Below are 19661 nucleotides of genomic sequence, written 5' to 3'. Positions count from 1 at the left end.
TCCCAACTGCCACCAACAGTCAGGTGAGTCCCCCCCCCCGGTCATAGAGACGGGCTCCCTAGAGGGCAGCTGTGCCCCCACCAGCCCTGCCCACCCCCTGGCATGGGGTCCTGCCCCCCACCTAGGGCCCACCTAGGCCTCCCCACCTACCTGACCGCTTTGGAGGTCAGTCGTTGGATGGGGGGGTCCCTCTGTTCCGCTGCGACATCAGAGGAATCTGGAATCCTGGCCAGGCCAACAGACGGAGGGGTGGCCAGCAGCCTCCTCCTCTGATGCCCCCTCGGACACCTGGGTCCCATCGCTGCCATGGGCAGCGGAAAGGGAGCTCCCTGCAGAAGGCCATCGCTGTGGTCCAGCAAGGCTGTGCCGACCCTGAAGGTCAGGAAAAGATGTCGGGGTGTAAAAAGAGGCAGCGGCGGTGTAGTGGTTAGAGTGCCAGGCTAGGACCCAGGGAAGACCAGGGTTCGAATGCCCCCAGCCAGCCATGAAGGTTGCTGGGTGTGAGCTCAGGGGAGTGTCTGCCTCCTTCTGTCGGCCTGGCCTGCCTCACAGGGCTGTTGTGGGGACTCCATGAGGACTAGGAGCAAGACCAGGGTTCGGATCTCCACTTGGACAAAAAGGGCGCTGGGTGACTTTGTGGGGCGGGCACTGCCGCTCCGCCTAACCGACCTCCCAGGGTTGTTGTGGGGCTTCAATGAGGACTAGGATCTGGGAGAGACCGGGGTTCGAATCCCCCACCCAGTGGCTGTAAAGCTTGCTGAAGATGACCTTGTGGGGGGGCGGTCACTGCTTTCTCTTGGCCTGACCTACCTTACAAGGTTGTTGTTGTGGGGATTCAATGAGGAGGTGGGAGGAGAACCATGTGCCCCACCTTGAGGTTCCTGGAGGGAAAGTTGGGCTGCAAATGCAGAAAATAAATAAATTCCATTCCAAGTGGACCAAATCCCACTTTTTGAAATCTCAGGCGGGGGGGGGGGGGATGGCTACATACTTCCTCTGCAAACCCCTTTGTTCCTCCCCCCCTCAAATAATCAGCCTTTTTTAGACATATCCCCTCCCTCTGGTTAGCCCCTCCTCCAGACTCTCTTATTTCAATTCCCCCCCCTCTTTTAAAAAAGCGGGGGAGCAACAAGGATCCAGGGTGGTTTACGAAAACAAAAAAGATGTGATAAAGCTTAGGGAGAAATGCACAAAATAAATCCTAAATAAACCCCATATTGTTGAGCCTTCACTACTAGAGCATGTGGGGCAAGAACCCAACGTGCTGGCATGGAGGGGGCACCTCATTCTCCCTGCCACCCCCAAAGGCCACCCGGGTGCAGAGGGGTCTTCAAAGGGCCTTCAAAGGGGTCTTCAAAGGGCCACGGGTGGAATGCAAGTGGTTGCAAAGAAGCAAAGGCCTCCACAGGAGAGCCAGAGGGAAGCCGCTTTGTACCTCCACAGAGAACTGGAGCCTCCGGAGAGGGTCAGGGGGAGGGGAAGCCATCTTGCGCCCCCCCCCCCCCGTTCTTAGTGGGGGTGGGAGGGCCTTGAAAATATTTCAGAACAGGGCCTATTTTCAAGGCCCTGTTCCGAGAGAGACTCTCCCTTCAGCTCCATTACTCTGGGGCGCCAGAGCTGGAGAAAGCATCTCCTGCGTGAAGGGCCTGGCTGGCATGTGGGATGTAATCCATTGGAGCAGTCAAGTACAATATTCCTTGTTTTCCTAGAGTGGACACAGACAGGGAGATAGATGTAGCCGAGTTCCATTCCCCTTTCTTTCTTTCTTACATGCATAGCAGATAGCTGGTTGCAGGCTCGTGTGAGCCTCTCACTATTATACAATTCAGTCTGTCTCAGATTGAATTGTACGTTCCTGGTAAGTTCCCTTGAATCCCTCTTAAAAGAATCAAGACACGACAATCTTATTCAAAGTCAATAAAATAACTTTACTCACATCAGTTCACAGTTGGATTCCTGAAGGTAGACTTAGTTACAAATATGTACATGTGGATCTACCCCATATTGGATAATAACCCAGTGCTTCTGCTAGCTGGAAGCTAGCAGAGCAGTCCTAGCTAAAAGCTGGTCAAATGAAGAAGGAAGTCAAAAAGAGGGAGAGTGCTGCGTGACTCGTCCTTTTGTTACCTGGACAGGTGAGGTCACGCCCACCTCTAGTCACATGCAAAGGAAGGATGCTCCAGCCAGGAGGAACAGGAGGTTTTGACTGGCTGGACCAAACATTCCCCCACATGTCTTCTCTAGCATTACAAGGAATGTTGTACTTGACTGCCTCTCATGGATCACATCCCACAATAACTTTCTGTTCCACCTGGTCTGGAGCATCCTCCCCCTGCATGTGACCAGGTAGGTGGGCGTGAAGCTTGCAGACCCAACAAAAGGTCCAGTCACGCAGCTCTCTTTTTCTTCTTCTGCTTTTCTTCTCTTGGACTGCACTGCTGGCTCTCAGCCAGCAGCACATGGGATCAATCCCAACCTCTCTCTGTAACTGTAACTACAAGCCAAAGCCTGCCTTCAGGGAGCATACTGTGAACTGAATGTAAGTAAACTTCTTGCTACTTTTAAGCAAAGACTGCTGTGTCTTTATTCTTTTGAGCGGGATCAAAGGGGACTTACCACGAATAAATCCAATCTGGGCAAGCCAGACTGGATTGCTTAACGAAAGAGATTCACACGAATCTGCAAAGTAGCTTCCTGCTGTCTAAGGGGAACGTGTTCTGCTACTTGACTCCCTAGCGAGAGTGAGGAAGGGTAATATTTAATCTGATCTGGGATCGTAATAAACTTCATTTCATTTCATATTTAATCAAGATATCCTCTCCTACTATTTACAACATTCTCACATGGCAGACAGAGACAACAAGAGGGACCGGGATCCCACAGAGGGGAGGAAGGAGTGGATATGGTAAAATGTTTAAGTGCTGCGACTGAAACTTTAAAAAAATGAAACGATTTAATGTTTTCTATTTGTAGCAGCTGTGGCTTTTCACCCCTTTCTATGCATTTGATCCATATTTTTTCCATTAATATGCAAAGAATATATTTTTTATAATTTTAAAAAAGGTGAAAATAAGGAGATCTGCCCATGCTGACAGGCCTTTGATGTTGTTAACATCCCCCAAGACCTTCAGGTTCAGCTGATATTGTTCCAGGTTGTGGGGACAGTCTGGATGGCCCCTGGGGGACCCCCTCCTAGCCTGTAATCCTGTGTGTGGATGGAATCTGTTAAGAGGAAACTGCTGAACTAGTCTAAGAAAAATGGAAATGACTTAATGGATCTCTTTTGTGGTGGCTGCTGCTTTTCATCCCCTTTGATGGGAAACCCAGTCAGATGGGTGGGATACAAATAATAAAATAATAATAATAATAATTATTATTATTATTATTATTATTATTATTATTATTATTAGTATCTGATGCAGTGATCCAAGGCTAGGTTATGGGAGAAGAAAGACCCTCTTGAGGTGCTGATGCTGTGAGCCCCTCCGTTATAGGCTCAGGTTGTATATATGGGCAAATAACCCCATATCACCCAAAGACACCCGTCTCCTGTGAGCCTCAAAGGAAACACGAATGCTGCCTTCAGTGCTTGGGACCCCTGGAAAGTCACACCACCCAGAGATTGGGAGGGCAGGCAAGGTTTCCTGCTCCCCCCCTTTCATTTGCAGTTTTATCCGTAAGCCGTCCCAAATCCCCGTCCGGGTAAAAGGCAGGATATAAACGAACATAAAATAACAATTTAAGCACCACTAAAAAGAAAACACAAACATATGGAAAGTTAAAAGGGCAATAAAAGAGACTCGTTGTTTTGTTTATTTATTTCCACCCCGCCTTTTCCCCACGCAGCTTACAGATAAAAAGGAGAACCGGCAAAAAAAAAATTAAAATTAAAATATGTGCAGGGTGTGTGGAAAAGATCAGGACTCCTCCGTTGCCGGGGGTTGGACTAAAGTCCCTCAGGTTCCCTTCCAACTATGCTGTGCTACGATTCCACGACCCAAAAGCATTTCCACGCCGTCGGAAGCCGGAAAAACTGCTCGCGCGCGGAAGACCGAGGCCAAATCCCGCCGGTCTCCTGAGCATCCCGAGGAGGCGAGCCAAGCCTTGTCCAGGCGCACAAGCACCGGGAAAAACTTTCCTCTAAAGCAGGGGTAGGTAAACTAAGGCCCGGGGGCCGGATCCGGCCCAGTCGCCTTCTAAATCCGGCCCCGGACGGTCCGGAATCAGCGTGTTTTTACATGAGTAGAATGTGTCCTTTTATTTAAAATGCATCTCTGGGTTATTTGTGGGGCAAAGGAATTCGTTCATTCCCCCCAAAAAAATATAGTCCGCCCCCCCACAAGGTCTGAGGGACAGTGGACCGACCCCCTGCTGGAAAAGTTTGCTGACCCCTAGAGTCTAAAGCCTTCGGGCACATAGCTTCCCGTGACCTTGAAAAGGTTCGCGGGGGGAGCGAAAATGTTTCGCTCTTGTTTCGTCTTGCATTTTGCGCCCTCCCTGTGCTCGCCCTGCGACCTTCGGGAGAAAGGCGGCGTACAGATTTCATAAGCAAATACAGATAAATAAATTATCATTTATTCCATCTCTTCTGCCCAGCGCAGGGCCCAGCAGGCGGCCCCCAGGAGCCACGCGAGGGCCGGGCGCTGCCCGGGAGCGGCTCTGGCGGCGATGGCCGCCTCCACTCCGGCCCACATGTCGAGCTCCTGCCTGGTCACATGCGCCGCCTCGGCGGCGGGGGCGGCGGTGTGGCCCTCCGCGGTCTGCGGCACGTGGAAAGGGTGGCTTTCGTGGGCCGAGGTCATCTCCAGCCACGCGTGGAAGTTGGCCACCCTGGTGTAGACGCCGGGGCTGTGGCGGGCCGCGCAGCTGCGCCCCCAGCTCACCACGCCGACCGCGTACCAGCGCTGGTGGGGTCCTCCGCGGCCCGGGGGGCGGCACATGAGGGGTCCTCCGCTGTCCCCCTGGAGAGGCGGGAGGGTGGGAGTTGTAGTCCGAAGCCCCCGGGAGCCCCAGCTGCAAGCCTTCCCCTCCCACCCCTTTACTGCCCCACCCTGCGCCCCCCTTGCCCACTCGGAGCGCCCTGGCTGGGCCCCCTTCTACGCCCAGAAGGAAGACTGGGGGCAGGAGGCGAGGGGAGCGTCTCCCACCTGGCAGGCGTCGCGGCCGCCCTCCTCAAACCCGGCGCAGATCATGTTTTTGGTGAGGGAGCGCAGCCAGCGCAGGCACAGCATCCAGTCGACCATCCCCACCTGCACGTCCAGCAAACTGTAGGATCCCTGGCCGCTTCCTGGACGGAGAGAGGAGGAAGGGAGACAAGCCGCGCGGGCTGGCTGGAGGCGGGCGCAGCCCGTGACCTCCTTCGCGGGTGCAGGCGCGCAAGCCCCGAGACCCATTTCCCCATGGGCACCCCACGAGCTTCCAAAGACCCCCTGGAATTGGATCAGGCCCACCAGCAGGTCCGTTCCCTTCCGCTGCCTCGTCCCCGCAGAGGTAGACTGCGCCTGACGGCGGGGCTCCTCCGGCGCCGCCTCTTCTCCATGTATTTGCCCCGTCCCATTTCTCTGCCCTGGCGGCCACATCTTGAGGCAGAGGGGCTTTTGGGAGGACCGGGCTTCTTTCCTCCCCCCGCCCCCAATCCATCCCACACCGCTGCGCCAACAACGCAGGCAAGGCTCGAGTCCGGCATCCGTAACCATCTTCCCATTTTACAGGGAAAGATAGTTGGAGAACAGCCTTGACCAAAGGTGTCATGGGCTTTGAAGACACTCGAACTCAGGACAGAAGGGAGAAACGTGCTAAGGGGAAGGCACGCTTGGCAAATCCACACCGGGATCAACTCCCGCCCGGAAACCAATGTCCCCACTGTGGAAGGACGGGTGGATCCAGAATTGGCCTCCACAGTCACTTACGGACTCATTGTTAAGACCGTGTTTACGGAAGACAATCTTACTCAGCTACGAGGGATCGCCAAAGAGAAGAGAGATTTTACAGGTGGAAGAACTGAGGGAGGGAGGTAGAGCAGGGTGGCAGCTGCCCAGGACCAAATCCTGAGTCAGCATGGGGCGTGTCCCCCCATCTTTCTTGCCCACCCAGGTAACCCCCTCTGTTCAAACAGGGGTCCACACGCGCAATGGCCCGGCTCACGGGTGCCAACTCCCTGGGGCCCTGGGTACCCAAGCACCCACAAAATTCCCCCTGAAGGGTCCGGGCACCGGTGCGTGGCAGGGTCGTGCACGCTGCGTGGCACCCACGACCCCGGGGCACCCACAGTCGCGAGCCCAAGCCGGCACTCCCGGTCCGACTCCGCTCTCCCTCAGCCCCGGGTCTGTCTTTGGAGGGACGCGGGATTTCGTCAAGGGAAAGGAAGCGCGGAAGAGGCAGCGGCGCCTTCGGGGCTCACCGGCCTTCGTCAGCCCCCACCCGGCCACGGTGCAACTCTCCCACATGTTGTCGTCGGGGACGATGCTGTGGTCGGGGAGGCAGAGGGGGCTGTGGTAGAAGCTGTAGGGGATGGGCTTGTCCAGCAGCAGGAGCGCCAGGTCGTTGTCGTAGGTGCGGGTGCTGTACGCGGGGTGCAGGTGGATCTTGCGCACCCAGCGGGTGACGTTGTGCCTCCCCAGGAGGTTGCTCCCCGCGGCCACCCTGACCTTGTCGCTGAAGGAAAGAGAGGGGGGGGGACTCTGGGTTTAGTCAGAATTCACACACACTTTCGCCTCCAAACAGGGTCTCCCTGAAGTCATAGAACTGTAGAGTTGGGAGGGGTCCCCCAGGGGCCATCTAGTCCAGCCCGCTGCGATGCAGTAATCCAGGGCCGGATTATTTACTTATTTAATTTCATTATTTGAATTTATATTTCGCCCTTCGCCACAAGCTCTCAGGGCGGTTCCCAAGATAAAAAATACAGCATAAAAGCACAAAGTACGAAAGAATAACCCCCTTCCCACGAACACATTTGAAAGGCTGTAGAGCATTAATTGGAAGTTTCCGCCTGGTGCCTAAACAGACATAATGAAGGCGCCAGGCGAGACTCCCCGGGGCGAGCAGTCCACAAACGGGGAGCCACCACAGAGAAGGCTGGTTCTCCAGAAGGTCACATGGAGGAGGCACCCTTCATTAAGCAGCCGAATCAAAATAAGGGAAGCAGAGATCAAGAAAGCAACCTTTGTTTGCAAGAGAAGAGTCTGGTGGTAAACGGGCGCTTAACCCGTGTCCGCATGCCGGTTCAGACACACGCGGCTGCACCCAGAGCCAGCCTCCCCCTTGGCTCCGCAGGGCGCGGCTTGGCGGGCAGGAGAGGGCGCGCGCACAGCCTCCGGAGGGACCCCGCCTGACGCCCCCCCCCCCACCGGCAGCCGGCCCTCTGCCCCCTCCCCGCTCCTTCCTCACCTTCTCTCTGCGAAGCAGTGGGCGGCGGAGAGGACCCACCACGGGTGCACGATGGACCCCCCACAGAAGTGGTAGGTGCTGGTCTGTATGCTGACCACCCAGGGCCACTTCCCGGGGAGGGATTTCGAGCCCCCCACAATGCGCGCGCCGGCCACGGGGGAGGCGTGGGGCCCGTCGAACTCTGGCCGGAAGCCGCAGCCTGGAGGAGAGGGGCGGGCGGAGGCAAGCGCACGTCAGAAGGGCCCCGGGCCCCTGCCACACTCCACCATCCCGCCCTAGTGCCCCGAAGAACCCAGGAGCCTGGCCATGGAGGCTCCCTAAGGACATAAAAAGAGTCTGGATGCAGGATCAGGCCCTTGCAGGCCCACTGGATGCCCTTCATGGGAAACCTGCGACCAGGACCAGACTGCAAGAGCACTCTCGGGTTGTCCTTCCTCATACCTGTGATATTCAGGGGTAGACTGCCCCCAGCCATGGAGGTTTTGCTGGCACAAGAGCCCTTTGTAATAAGAGCCCTGCTGGATCAGGCCCGTTGCCCACCCAGTCCTGCCTCCTCTTCTCACAGTGGCCAAACAGATGCCCCAAAGGGAAGCCTGGGGGCAGGATCCGAGCCAACAGCCACTCTCCCCTCCTGTGGTTTCCAGAAACTGCTGCCTCCAGCCGTGGAGACAGAGCATGGGCATTGGGGCTGGTGGCCAGGAGGAGGCCCCAACCCCCCTCGGCCTCCCCACCCTCCCCACTCCAAGAGGTGATGATGTCACATCATTCCTGTGATGTCACAGGAAACGGAGCAGCCAGGGGGAGGGGTTCTTGGAAGATTGGCCATCAGAAGGTGGGGTTGTTGTTTTTTGGGGTCTGCCAAGGGCCTCCGAGGGAAGGAGCCAAAGCGCCTCCAGCCCTGCCTTCACCCCATGGCAGCGCCCCACTCCCCTTTCCTTGCACCCGGTACCTTGTCCCCAAATGGCCTGTCCCTGAAGCATCAACAGCAAGCCACACACCAACAGATGGTCCATAGGTTCTCCCAGAAGTCACTGGCTTCCAATCTTGAGTGTGGGAGGGGTCTCAGGCTGAGCCCTGTGATGTCATAGAAGGCCAGCTAATGATGTCACAGGTGCAGAACCGAGGCCCCTTAGCTCCACCTCCCCCAGCCTAGCGCTAGACTGGAGCACACATGGCTCTCTTGGAGCTGCCAGCATTCTGTGAGGCGCTGAGGTCACTGCTAAAGAAGGGAGAGCTGAGTTCAAGTCCCACAAGCTCAGTTTCCTCAGCTGCAGGAAGAAGAGTGTGAACATGCCTGACCGGGCCAATCCCTGCTGCTCTGGTTCAGTTTAACCCCCTCCCTGCCAATGTGTCAGGGGAGGGTTGCAAAGTGGTCATGCCCTCCAGGAATCATGGACCTGTGCCCCCCCCCCCATGAGAGAGGTGCCGGGGCTCAAGCAGCAATAAACGCAGAATGAAAGAAGACATAGGGGAGGGAGGGAGGGACGTCCTTGCCGCCTCACTGCCAGAAGACTGGAGGAAAGCCAACTTCTGCTGTTGTTATTGTTACAGGTAGGTAGCCGTGTTGGTCTGCCATAGTCGAAACAAAATAAAAAAAAGAAGGATTTTTATTATTTTTTATTGTTATTGTTACTATTATTATACTCTGCACATTTGGTTGGGTTTCCTCCGTCACTTTGGGTGGCTTACAGCATATATAAAACATGATAAAACATCAGGTATCTGAAGACGTGTGCATGCACATGAAAACTCATACCAATAACAAACTTACCGTATTTTTTGCACCATAACACTCACTTTTTTCCTCCTAGAAAGTAAAGGGAAATGTCTGTTCGTGTTATGGAGCGAATGCCTGCGGGTGGCGGGGGGGGGGGATCTGCTGCAGTCGTGAGTAGAGGATCCATGGTTCCCCTTCCTTCCCTCCTCCGTGGTTACAAAAAATGGATCCACATGGATCCTCAGGATTTTTGCATTGGGCTACTCCAAACTCACTGTCAGATCACATGTCTGTGGCCACAGCATGAACCACAAAAATCATATATCCACTATTTCGTTTAGAATATTTTTTTTCTTGTTTTCCTCCTCTAAAAACTACGTGTTGTTATGGTCTGGTGCGTGTTATAGAGCGAAAAATACGGTAGTTGGTCTCTAAGGTGTTACTGGAAGGAATTTCATTTATTTATTTTTTTGTTTCGACTACAGCAGACCAACATGACTACCTACCTGTAAATAAAACATCAAACATTAAAAACTTCCCCATAGAGGGCTGCCTTCTAAAAGTTGTGTAGTTCTTTATCTCCTTGACATCTGCTGGGAGGGCGTTCCACAGGGTGGGTGCCACCACCGAGAAGGCCCTCTGCCTGGTTCCCTGTAGCTTTGCTTCTCGCAATGAGGGAACCGCCAGAAGGCCCTTGGTGCTGGACCTCAGCGTCCGGGCAGAACGATGGGGGTGGAGACGCTGCTTCAGGTATACTGGGCCGTTTAGGGCTTTCAGGGTCAGCACCGACACTTCGAATTGTGCTCAGAGACTGGGAGACAATGTAGGTCTTTCAAGACTGGTCTTATGTGGTCTTGGCGGCCATTCCCAGTCACTAGTCCAGCTGCCACATTCTGGATTAGCTGTAGTTTCTGGGTCACCTTCAAAGGTAGCCCCACATAGAGCGCATTGCAGTAGTCCAAGACGGAGATAACCAGAGCATGCACCACTCTGGCCAGTCAGCCTGCGTACTAGATGGAGCTGGGAGACAGCTGCCCTGGACACAGACTTGACCTATGCCTCCATGGACAGCTGTGAGTCCAAAATGATTCCCTGGCTGTGCTCCTGGTCCTTCAGTTACCCAGGCAGGACCAGGGAATCCCCCACATCCAGCTTACTTACAAATTCCAAATGTCTGGTTCACGTGCTGTTCCACGCGGCAGCAAGAAGAAAATGCATAGTAAAACTCTTGGGTTACAAAGTGCAGTGGGTTACAAAGAAGACAGTGGAAGACAGGAGTGCCTGGCGTGTTCTGGTCCATGGGGTCACGAAGAGTCGGACACGACTAAACGACTAAACAATAACAACAACAACAACAACAACGTGTATCTGAAGAGGTGTGCTTGCACACGAAAGCTCATACCAAGAACTAACTTAGTTGGTCTTAAAGGTGCTACTGGAAGGATTTTTTTATTTTAACAACAACAAAGTACAGGAACGCAAGGTCGAAGCTTTGCAGGAGCTGTTTGATTTATTTAAAGAACAGTCATAATAGAAATCACTGCAGCACCCAATGATGTGTTTAACATACCGTGGAACTTGGATTGTGGCCTTCCCAGACTTCCTCTCACACTCCCGCACTTCTGAGTGTCTGCAAATGCTTTGCTGTCTCTGAAACCTTCTGAAATTCTACACACATTGGGGTTTCTGCTGCTTTGCAGTCCTCCACTGTGAGCACAAGATGCTGGACCTGATGTTCTCCTGACCTGATGCTCTTAGGTCCAAGAACATCACTTGCTCCCACTCGGGTGGCTTTCAAAGAGGATGGGACCAATTCCTGGCAGAGACAGAGGCTTTCGCTGGCTAGTGGCCAGGATGCCTCGCAGTGCCAGCTGTGAGATCCAGGCTCTCCGGCAGTTCTGAGCGCAAAGTTGCGCCAGTGCAGAGGGACGTATCCTGCCCGAGCCTTTGCCCTTCCTCCTCCGGGATGCGGAGGGATGTCTGTCGGTCTCTCTCCCCGCCTGCGCGGGGCTCCCAGGGTTTCCCTACGGAGGCGGGGGCTGCCCTGCCATAGACGCGGCGGAGTCGGGAGCGCGCCGAGCCCAGCTGCGCATGCGCGTTTTCTGCTTGGAGAGGCAGCTGCTTCCTCGGATCCGGAAAAGTCGGGCTGGCAGGGGGCGCCAGAGGCTTTTGGGGCGAGTGAGTGGCGGGGGCCGGAGTGGGATAGGCTGCCTCCCTCTTTCTCGTCCCTGTCATCCTCTCGCCCCGGAGGAGGAGGAGGAGGAAGAGGAGGGTGTCTTTGCCGGGGGGGGGGCTGGGAGACCCCCTGCAGTCGGACTGTGTGGCGGGGCTTCAGAGCGGGGAAGAAGCCCCCAATTTGCCCCCTGCCCCCTCCTCCTGGCGGGGCTCCCGGGGTGCCTGCAGGTTGCGCCTGGGCTTTTGGAGAGCGCCGCTCCCGCTCCACGCATTGCATTCCATCCCCCGGGGTCTCTCTCCTCTTAGCTGTCACTCTCGTGGGTGGTCGAGGCAGAGGTCTGTCTGGGGTCCACCCGAGGGCCAGCCCAGCCGCCCACCCTGGACAGGATCAGGCCCCTGGACACTGCAAGCAGAGGGCATCGGGGGAGGGGCTGGCGTGGAGGCCGGGCAGCAGGCGGGAGGGAGGGAGGCGGAGGGGATGGAGCTCGCTTGCCTGCCGCTGCCTCCCCTGGGTGGGTGGGTGGCCATGCCTTGCAGAGGAAGGAAATGCTCCAGGCCTCCAGCCCACTGCGCGGATCCCGTCCTCCTCCAGGGCGGCCCCTGCCTGGCATTCCTGCCCGCCTCCTTCGCCAGCCGGGTCCAGCACCGGGACCGCGGAAGGGAGGGAGGGAGACAGTTTTAAGCACTGAAAGGCAGGAGCAGCAAGCCTCATACATTTCACAGAAATCCCTGCAGTTGCCTGTACATTTGGCCCGGTCACTTTCCTTCTAGGAGGGCTAGAGGCTTCCTTCTCCTTCCTTTTTTCCTTAAACAAAGCTCAAAGATTGGCCAGCGGTGCAGTCCAGCCCTGGGTCCTAGCAAGGCTCACCCATGCTTCTTCAGGGAACATATTTCTTATCCTGCCCTTGTGGCGATTTTATAACAGAACATTTTTATTTGCATTGTAGGATTTTCTAGCACCTATAATTTGAGAGACAGAAAATGACAGAAGAAAAAGTTTCCTTCTGATCTTTTGAAGGTTTCCTGAGAGCACAAATGGATGAGCAAAACTCAGCTGGCCCTGGAGCAGGAAGAGGCCATGCTATGGAAACTGGGAGCAGTGGGGGATTCTGGGAAAGTTCTGGGCAGAAGATCCTGGGAGAGGAGGACACCCTTTGCTCAGAGGCGCAGAGCCAGCAGTTCAGGCAGTTCTGCTCCCAGGAGGCCAAAGGACCCCGAGAGGTTTGCAGCCAACTCTACCACCTTTGCCACCAGTGGCTGAAGCCAGAAAGGCACACGAAAGCTGAGATGCTGGACCTGGTGATCTTGGAGCAGTTCCTGGCTGTCCTTCCAGCGGAGATGGAGAGCTGGGTGAGGGAATGCGGAGCAGAGACCAGTTCCCAGGCAGTGGCCCTGGCTGAAGGTTTCCTCCTGAGTCAGGCGGAGGAGAGGAAGCAGGTGAGAGAGACTTTCCTCTGGATGCTCCCAAGGGGCTCCAAACAGGAGGGAGAACAAACCCAAATGCTCTAATAACTGTCGGTCTAGAATTTCTTTTCTACTAGTTCTTCCTATTCTCTGTTTTGAATCTTTGTTGCTCTTGCAGGGAAATTATACTTTTGCAGAAATGGGTCCTGAGGCAGAGAGGACTCCGTTGGTCGCCAGAGAAGGTAAGGAAGAAGGAGTTCTTTCTCCATTTGGTCACGTTCTGTTTAATTTGAAATTATTCCATGTGTTCATTTTATCATTTTGAGAAACACACTTGGGGTCAACTAAAATATGAAATGGGTAGAAACACAAAAATGCACTCAGCAGGAGGCCCATCTATGATTAGAGAAGCACTGCTCCACCCCTGAGAGAAGCATCCTGCACTCCTGTCTCCCCACTTCCCTTTGTCTCTCGCAGGTGCCAGAAAGGTGGCAGCAAGACCTCCTCCTCCATCTTTTCCTGGTGGTGGAGAGGAATCAGCAGCTGTGGAAGTAGCTCAGGTAGGAGGAAGGAGATTTGTGGGGAAAGAGAGCTGAGGGGTGGGGCAGCCCCGGTGCCTCCAGGGTCCAACGAATCTCTCTGCCCTTCTGTCAAATCTGCACTGAAGAAAGCATGAAAAAGCCATTCAAAGAGGTTCATGTGCTGAGAATAAGGAACAGCCACTCTCCTTTACTATCCTTCTGAATGTTGCTAGTATTATTTATCATTCATTGCAGTCTCGTTTATACATTTATCGTTGGATGCCAAAATAGGCTTCTAAGCAGTTAGTAAATCATAAAAAAACCTGTGGCCAGGATCCATCCCCCTGTTTAGGGAAGTTTTTTATGTTTGATGTTTTATCATGTTTTTAATATTCTGTTGGGAGCCGCTCAGAGTGGCTGGGGAAACCCAGCCAGATGGGCAGGGTATAAATAAATAATTTGTTGTTGTTGTTGTTGTTATATCCCCTATTATTAATGGGGATAGGAAAGAGGGGGTCCTTCCATCTGGCAATTGGGAATGCTTGCATAGACAGCAGCATTTAAAGAGTTCCACTCATTTGCACAAAGATTAACTACACATTAAAACAATTCCATTAAGACAGTAAAATAAGTATCCATACTTAAAATGTGCAGCGAAACAATCCCATTAAAACAACACAGCAATTAACAGGCAGAAAACAACAGAGAATGTGCATTATATCTTTATACTGCCTGAGAGTAGGACCCTTGTCTTTTTCCTTTTAGGGTCCAGTGTGCTTTGAAGATGTAGCTGTTCGTTTCACGGCTGAGGAGTGGGTGTTGCTGGATCCTGACCAGAGAACTCTGCATGAGGAAGTCATGAAGGAGAATCGTGGGATCATGGCATCTCTCGGTAAGGCTCCCTGTTGGATCATAATATCTGTCCTGAAATTCTTTACATTAATCTATGTGAGAAGCCTCCCATATTTTGATGGTGCTCAACAGCGCCACCTACAGCACCTGGGATTTCAACACCCCCACAGCTCACCTTGAATGGAAGGCTATCAACTGTTTTGTCTGTGAGAATTCCTTCCCCAGCTTGCTTTTTTAAACAACTTTCAGGCTGGTCTGATCTGCCTGAACCTTTTCAAATGCAGGCTTCAGAGTGGTTAGGAAAGTTGAAGTAATTTCTTTTTTTAAAGAAACCACAATTTTATTTAAGGTTTTCAACATATGATACAATAAAAACCAAATAAAACTAATATCTAAAGAGAACAGAATAATAAAAAAAGAAAAAAATGGGGAGGTGACAAAGAAGAAAATATAAACATACCCACACAAACATAAAGTTTTATATTCTACCAACCTTCTATGTGAATCTTGAATGGTGAAAGCCCAGGGGAAATTCTAGCAAATCGCTTAAAACAAACGTAGGAAAATTCATTTATCCCAAGTATTAAAGGTGAAGTCAATAAAAACTCAAAGGATATGAATAACCAATCTTTTAAATTTTATTTGCAATTATACACTGAACCAAAATATGTCGCCCGCAAGGATATGCAGGCTTTCTTAAATAAAATTAAACTACCTCACCTAGATGATTTACAAAAACAAATACTGTTAGCTCCAGTATCAGAGACAGAAATTAAACAATCCATCCTTAAAATGACAACTGGCAAAACATCAAGCCTGGATGGATTCCCTATTGAATGATGTAATTCAAGTTGGACATGCCTGGTGTAAAACATATATAGATTTATTGGTACCAAAACTTCATCAAATGTATGTTGAGATACTTGATAAAGGTATCTTATCAACAATATTTAACCAAGCCAAACCACAGTTATTCCCAAACCAGATAAGGATCACACAAAATGTGAGAATTATCACTCTAGATCCTTGATTAATGTTGATACAAAATGTTTAACATTTTGACACTAGCAAATAGAATCCAACAGGTAATTGCGGAGGCAATTGAGAGGGATCAGACCGGCTTTATAAAAACAAGACGGGCTGCAGGTAACATTAGATTAGTGGTAGATTTGATTGACTTAAATAAAAATAAAGCAACATTCTTTTGGACATCTGTATCTTTGCCTTCACAGCACCATCTGCAGAGTTGAATTTGTCTTCTCTTTCTGAATCTTCATAATTTGTTAAAAATGGCTCTTCTTGATTTTCATCCAGGCTCTCATTCTGCTCATCTGTATTTACATGTCTCTAGTCATACTATGAAATTCTCATTTCTACTGCTTTAACTGCTCCTTAAGCATTTTTTGCAAGAGGCCCGGAATCGGTGAGGCATAACAAGCCTTCATGATTATGAGATTCCTTCTTCAAATCTGTGACAAAGCAATCAATGTCCATATTTTATGGCTCAGTACAAAGAAAGGGCAGGTTATCAGGTACATAAATTATACATCATAAAAAGCTGAAAAAGTCACAGTCCGGTATATCTTTCAAAGTTATCAGATATTTAAAGCTTTTTGAGGATGTTTCCAGCCTTTTACAATATTTTATAATGTTTTGTAGCCCTTAGCAAGCTTTGCCACTGGGTGGTGTTTAATGGACAAATAGAGAGTCCAGTTTGCTTTTCTTTCAAATCTTGTTAAAAAATAATTAACGGAATGGAGGTGCAAACTTGAAGCCCATATTTGGTGTATGAGCTGCTGTAACATCTCGTCCTGAATGCTCCACATTTCCAGAGGTTTAATCTTCTTCCTGATAATGATGGACAAGTGTCTCTTCAGAACTTCTGAGTCTTGCCCATTGGTCTCTCCTTGACTCTGGGAGAGAAATTATTGGCAGTCAGGTATTCCGGCCGCCTCTTATCACAGAATAATTATCCATGGTGGCAGATGAGTTAGCAACCGATTCTTTCCAGTTTGCCATGTTCCACAGGAAAGTTGAAGTAGCTTCTGTCAGATGTTTGTTTTTGCTTCTGTCTGTTTTTGGTTGCTCAAAGACACTACTGAACTTGGAGATGGAGTGAAGTCTATGGCTGAACTAAACAAAATACATCCCAGAAAAGAGCCAGGCTTTTTGAATATTAGTTTCCCATGAATGTGTCAATAAATAGAAGTCAGCAAAGGCAGTAAACCCTGTAGTAAGAACTCACATCTAACTTTCTTCAGTTTTTCAGAAGCATTCATTAGAACCATTCTATAATTGGGGGCTCCATTTCTTTCTGAAGCTCTAATTTATTTATTTCTTCATTGCAGCTAGTGATAAATTGGAGTTTAAGAACAGTGGAGATGATGACAAAATACACACAGTTGAGAAACCATTTAAACATTTGGAGTTTGGAGAGACTTTTGGTCAGAACTCCCATTCCAGTTCCTATAAAAGAAATTCCATTGGGGGGAAACAGTTTCAGTGCTTGGAGTGTGGAAAGAGCTTCAGTTGGAACTCCAATCTCATTTCACATCAAAGAATTCATACAGGGGAGAAACCATATCAGTGCTTAGAATGTGGGAAGAGCTTTAATATAAGCATAAGCTTCCGTCGACATCAGAGAATTCACAGTGGGGAGAAACCATATCAGTGCTTTGAATGTGGAAAGAGGTTCAGTCAGAGCGCCACTCTCACTTCCCATCAAAGAACTCACAGCGGAGAGAAACCCTATCATTGCTTGGAATGTGGAAAGAGGTTTACTCGAAGCACCACTCTCACAGCTCATCAAATAATTCATACAGGGGAAAAACCATATCAGTGCTCTGAATGTGGAAAGAGCTTCAGTCACAAGGCTTATCTCCGAGCCCATGAAATAGTACATATAGAGAAGAAACCACATCAGTGCTTGGAATGTGGGAAAAGCTTCAGTCAGAGAGCCAAGCTCACCTCCCATCAAAAAATTCACAGTGGAGAGAAACCATATCAATGCATGGAATGTGGAAAAATCTTCAGTCAGAGTGCCACGCTCACTTCTCATCAAAGAATTCATACAGGGGAGAAACCATATCAGTGCTTGGAATGTGGAAAAAGCTTCAGTCAGAGTGCCACTCTCACCTACCATCAAAGAATTCACACAGGGGAGAAACCTTATCAGTGCTTGGAATGTGGAAAGAGCTTCACTCAGAATGCCACTCTCACTTCCCATCAAAGAATTCACACAGGGGAAAAACCCTATGAATGCATGGAATGTGGAAATAGCTTCAGTAACAGGAGTGATCTCACAGCACATCAAAGAATTCATACAGGGGAAAAACCATATCAGTGCTTGGAATGTGGAAAGAGCTTCAGTGTGAGCACCCATCTCACTTCCCATCAAAAAATTCATACAGGGGAGAAACCATATAAATGCTTGGAATGTGGAAAGAGCTTCAGTCAGAGCACCCATCTCACTTCCCATCAAAGAATCCATACAGGGGAGAAACCATATCAATGCTTGGAATGTGGAAAGAGCTTCAGTCAAAAGGGGAGTCTCACTTCCCATAAAAAAATCCATAGCAGGAAGAATAATGGAATCAGAGATCAGGAAGGAATCTTGAGGGTCACCTAATGCCATGCCCTGCAATACAGGAATCTCAGCTAAAGCTTCTATTATACATGTCCACACAACCTTTGCTTAAAAACCTCCAATGAAGAAGAGTCCACAACATACCAAGGGAGTCCATTGCACTGTCAAACAGCCCTTTCCATCAGCAAGTTATTCCAGATGTTTAAGCAGAATCTCATTTCTTGTAACTTGAATCCATTGGTTTGGGTCCTTCCCTCCAGAGCAGGAGAAAACAAGTTTTCTTCATCTTGCAAATGACAGCCCTTGAGATATTTGGACAGCTCTTCATATACACCCTTGTGCAAATTAATTGAAACAAAACATGTTTTCTATGCCACATTGATCAGTCTGTCAAGCACCCAGAAAAGTAGATGTTTTAGGGATGCTTCAGTTATTATGGTGTCGGAAGCCTGCAACCAATAGAAGGAATGATGCGCTCGCCACAATACATTGAGGTTCTACGAAAGAGAGTTATTCAAGGACTGGAAAAGAAGTATCCTGACAGTACTGGGATATTGCAGCAGGACCTAGCTCCCTCTCACACACCGAAAGTGGTGAAGAAATTCATGACAGAGCAGCCAATGCACGTACTTGATTGGCCAGGGAATTCCTCGGATGTAAATCCCATTGAGAATTTGTGGGCTAGAAATACACCACCGAGAGATGACATTGTGTTTTAGGGGTCTCCCGGAACATCAGGATGAGATCATCAAAGAAAATATTGTAAAAGAACTGGCAAATTGGCTAGGACTACAAGAGGATAACATTGCACTAGACATTGATAAAGCATTTAGGGTTAAATCAATGAGAGCCAAGGCCAACAAATGGCCAGGAGATTGCTTGGTATTCTTCAATTCCAGACTACTTAAGGACAAGATTCTGCAAAAAAAAGTAACCAAGAAAAATTGAGAATAGAAGAAAAGAATATCATTATCCTCAAGGAAATACCAGCAAGATTGTTGTTAAAGAAAAGAAATAATTCTAAAGTCCTAGCAAACGCATTGAGAAACAACTCCAAAGCATATAGATGGGAATTCCCCGAGGAGCTATCTTTCACATATAAAGAAAGAAGAAAGAGGATTAGAGGAGCTGGATAAGCTGAATAAACAAGCTCCTCTGATGTTCATAGGCACCGAAAAGGCGTTTGACAACGTCTCGTGGAAATTTATGGAAAGAACAATGGAAACACTGGGAGTAGGGAAAATACAGTGGTACCTCGGGTTAAGGACTTAATTCGTTCTGGTGGTCCATTCTTACCTGAAACTGTTCTTAGCCTGAAGCACCACTTTAGCTAATTGGGCCTCCCGCTGCCACCGCCATGCGATTTCTGTTCTCATCCTGAAGCAAAGTTCTTAACCCAAGGTACTATTTCTGGGTTAGCAGAGTCTGTAACCTGAAGCGTCTGTAACCCGAGGTACCACTGTAACAGGAAACTAAAATATTATTTTAAAGATTTCAAAATAAAACATTACAACTACAGAATACATATTTAACACAGAGTTATTTATATGGTTGAATTTATCTTACGGCTACCAGCGTTTTCAAATGTACACAATTTTCACCCATATATTCAATAAACATTTTCTAATCTTCTTTAAACGTGTGTTCTTCTTGTTCTCTTATTCCATATGTTAAATCTGCAAGCTGTGTATATATTCCATCTGCTTCAGTTGCCACTCTTCTTTGGTTGGGACCTCGCTCATTTTCCATTTTGGGGCTAACAAAACATTAGCTGCAGTAGTGGAATACATAAATAACCCTTTTTGACACCTGGAAATTTCCACCTGATGTCCAAAATCTTAAGCGTTTGTTCCCAGGTGCTCCTTTGTATTCAGATCAGGCCTCAGCACAATAATGTAGCACTTGGGGAGGAAGATGCAGCCCAGGAGCCCAGAACTGGAGGCCAACACAGAGAAGACCTGCACAGCCACCATGTACTTCCCCTTGGTGCTCAGGTTGGTGGGCACAAAAGACACCCAAA

General features: G+C 50.0%; 2 protein-coding genes and 1 long non-coding RNA gene across 4 annotated transcripts in view; 2 read left to right on the top strand and 1 right to left on the bottom strand.

Annotated features, from left to right (window-relative positions):
* LOC308460987 (uncharacterized protein) overlaps positions 1-19279 on the top strand; it is a 43737-nt gene extending 24458 nt beyond the window's left edge. The window contains exons 1-6 of one of the 2 annotated variants that reach the window (XM_080977535.1): positions 11235-11281; positions 12226-12715; positions 12861-12924; positions 13160-13242; positions 13969-14095; positions 16404-19279. In XM_080977535.1, the coding sequence (XP_080833661.1) occupies positions 12314-12715; positions 12861-12924; positions 13160-13242; positions 13969-14095; positions 16404-17683 (1956 nt within the window). In that variant the 5' untranslated portion in view covers positions 11235-11281; positions 12226-12313 and the 3' untranslated portion in view covers positions 17684-19279. Of the gene's footprint in view, positions 1-11234; positions 11282-12225; positions 12716-12860; positions 12925-13159; positions 13243-13968; positions 14096-16403 lie in introns of those variants that run through there. The other variant, XM_080977534.1, reaches the window with a different exon arrangement.
* On the top strand, positions 260-3368 carry LOC308461016. The gene is made up of 2 exons (XR_013978773.1): positions 260-378; positions 2812-3368. It is a non-coding gene; the product is annotated as an uncharacterized lncRNA (long non-coding RNA).
* LOC308461054 (serine protease 55-like) lies at positions 4554-8458 on the bottom strand. The gene is made up of 5 exons (XM_080977640.1): positions 8336-8458; positions 7387-7585; positions 6401-6654; positions 5148-5287; positions 4554-4961 (listed from the first exon to the last, which is right to left on the bottom strand). Exons 1-5 carry the CDS (start codon positions 8397-8399, stop codon positions 4575-4577), a joined length of 1044 nt encoding a protein of 347 aa, XP_080833766.1. The 5' UTR covers positions 8400-8458; the 3' UTR covers positions 4554-4574.
* Positions 19280-19661: the final 382 nt, after the last annotated feature.

Source organism: Podarcis pityusensis (assembly GCF_964106645.2).
Source record: "Podarcis pityusensis genome assembly, chromosome: 13".
NCBI classification, from domain to species: Eukaryota; Metazoa; Chordata; class Lepidosauria; order Squamata; family Lacertidae; genus Podarcis; species Podarcis pityusensis.
This window is presented reverse-complemented; position numbering and strand designations above follow the sequence as displayed.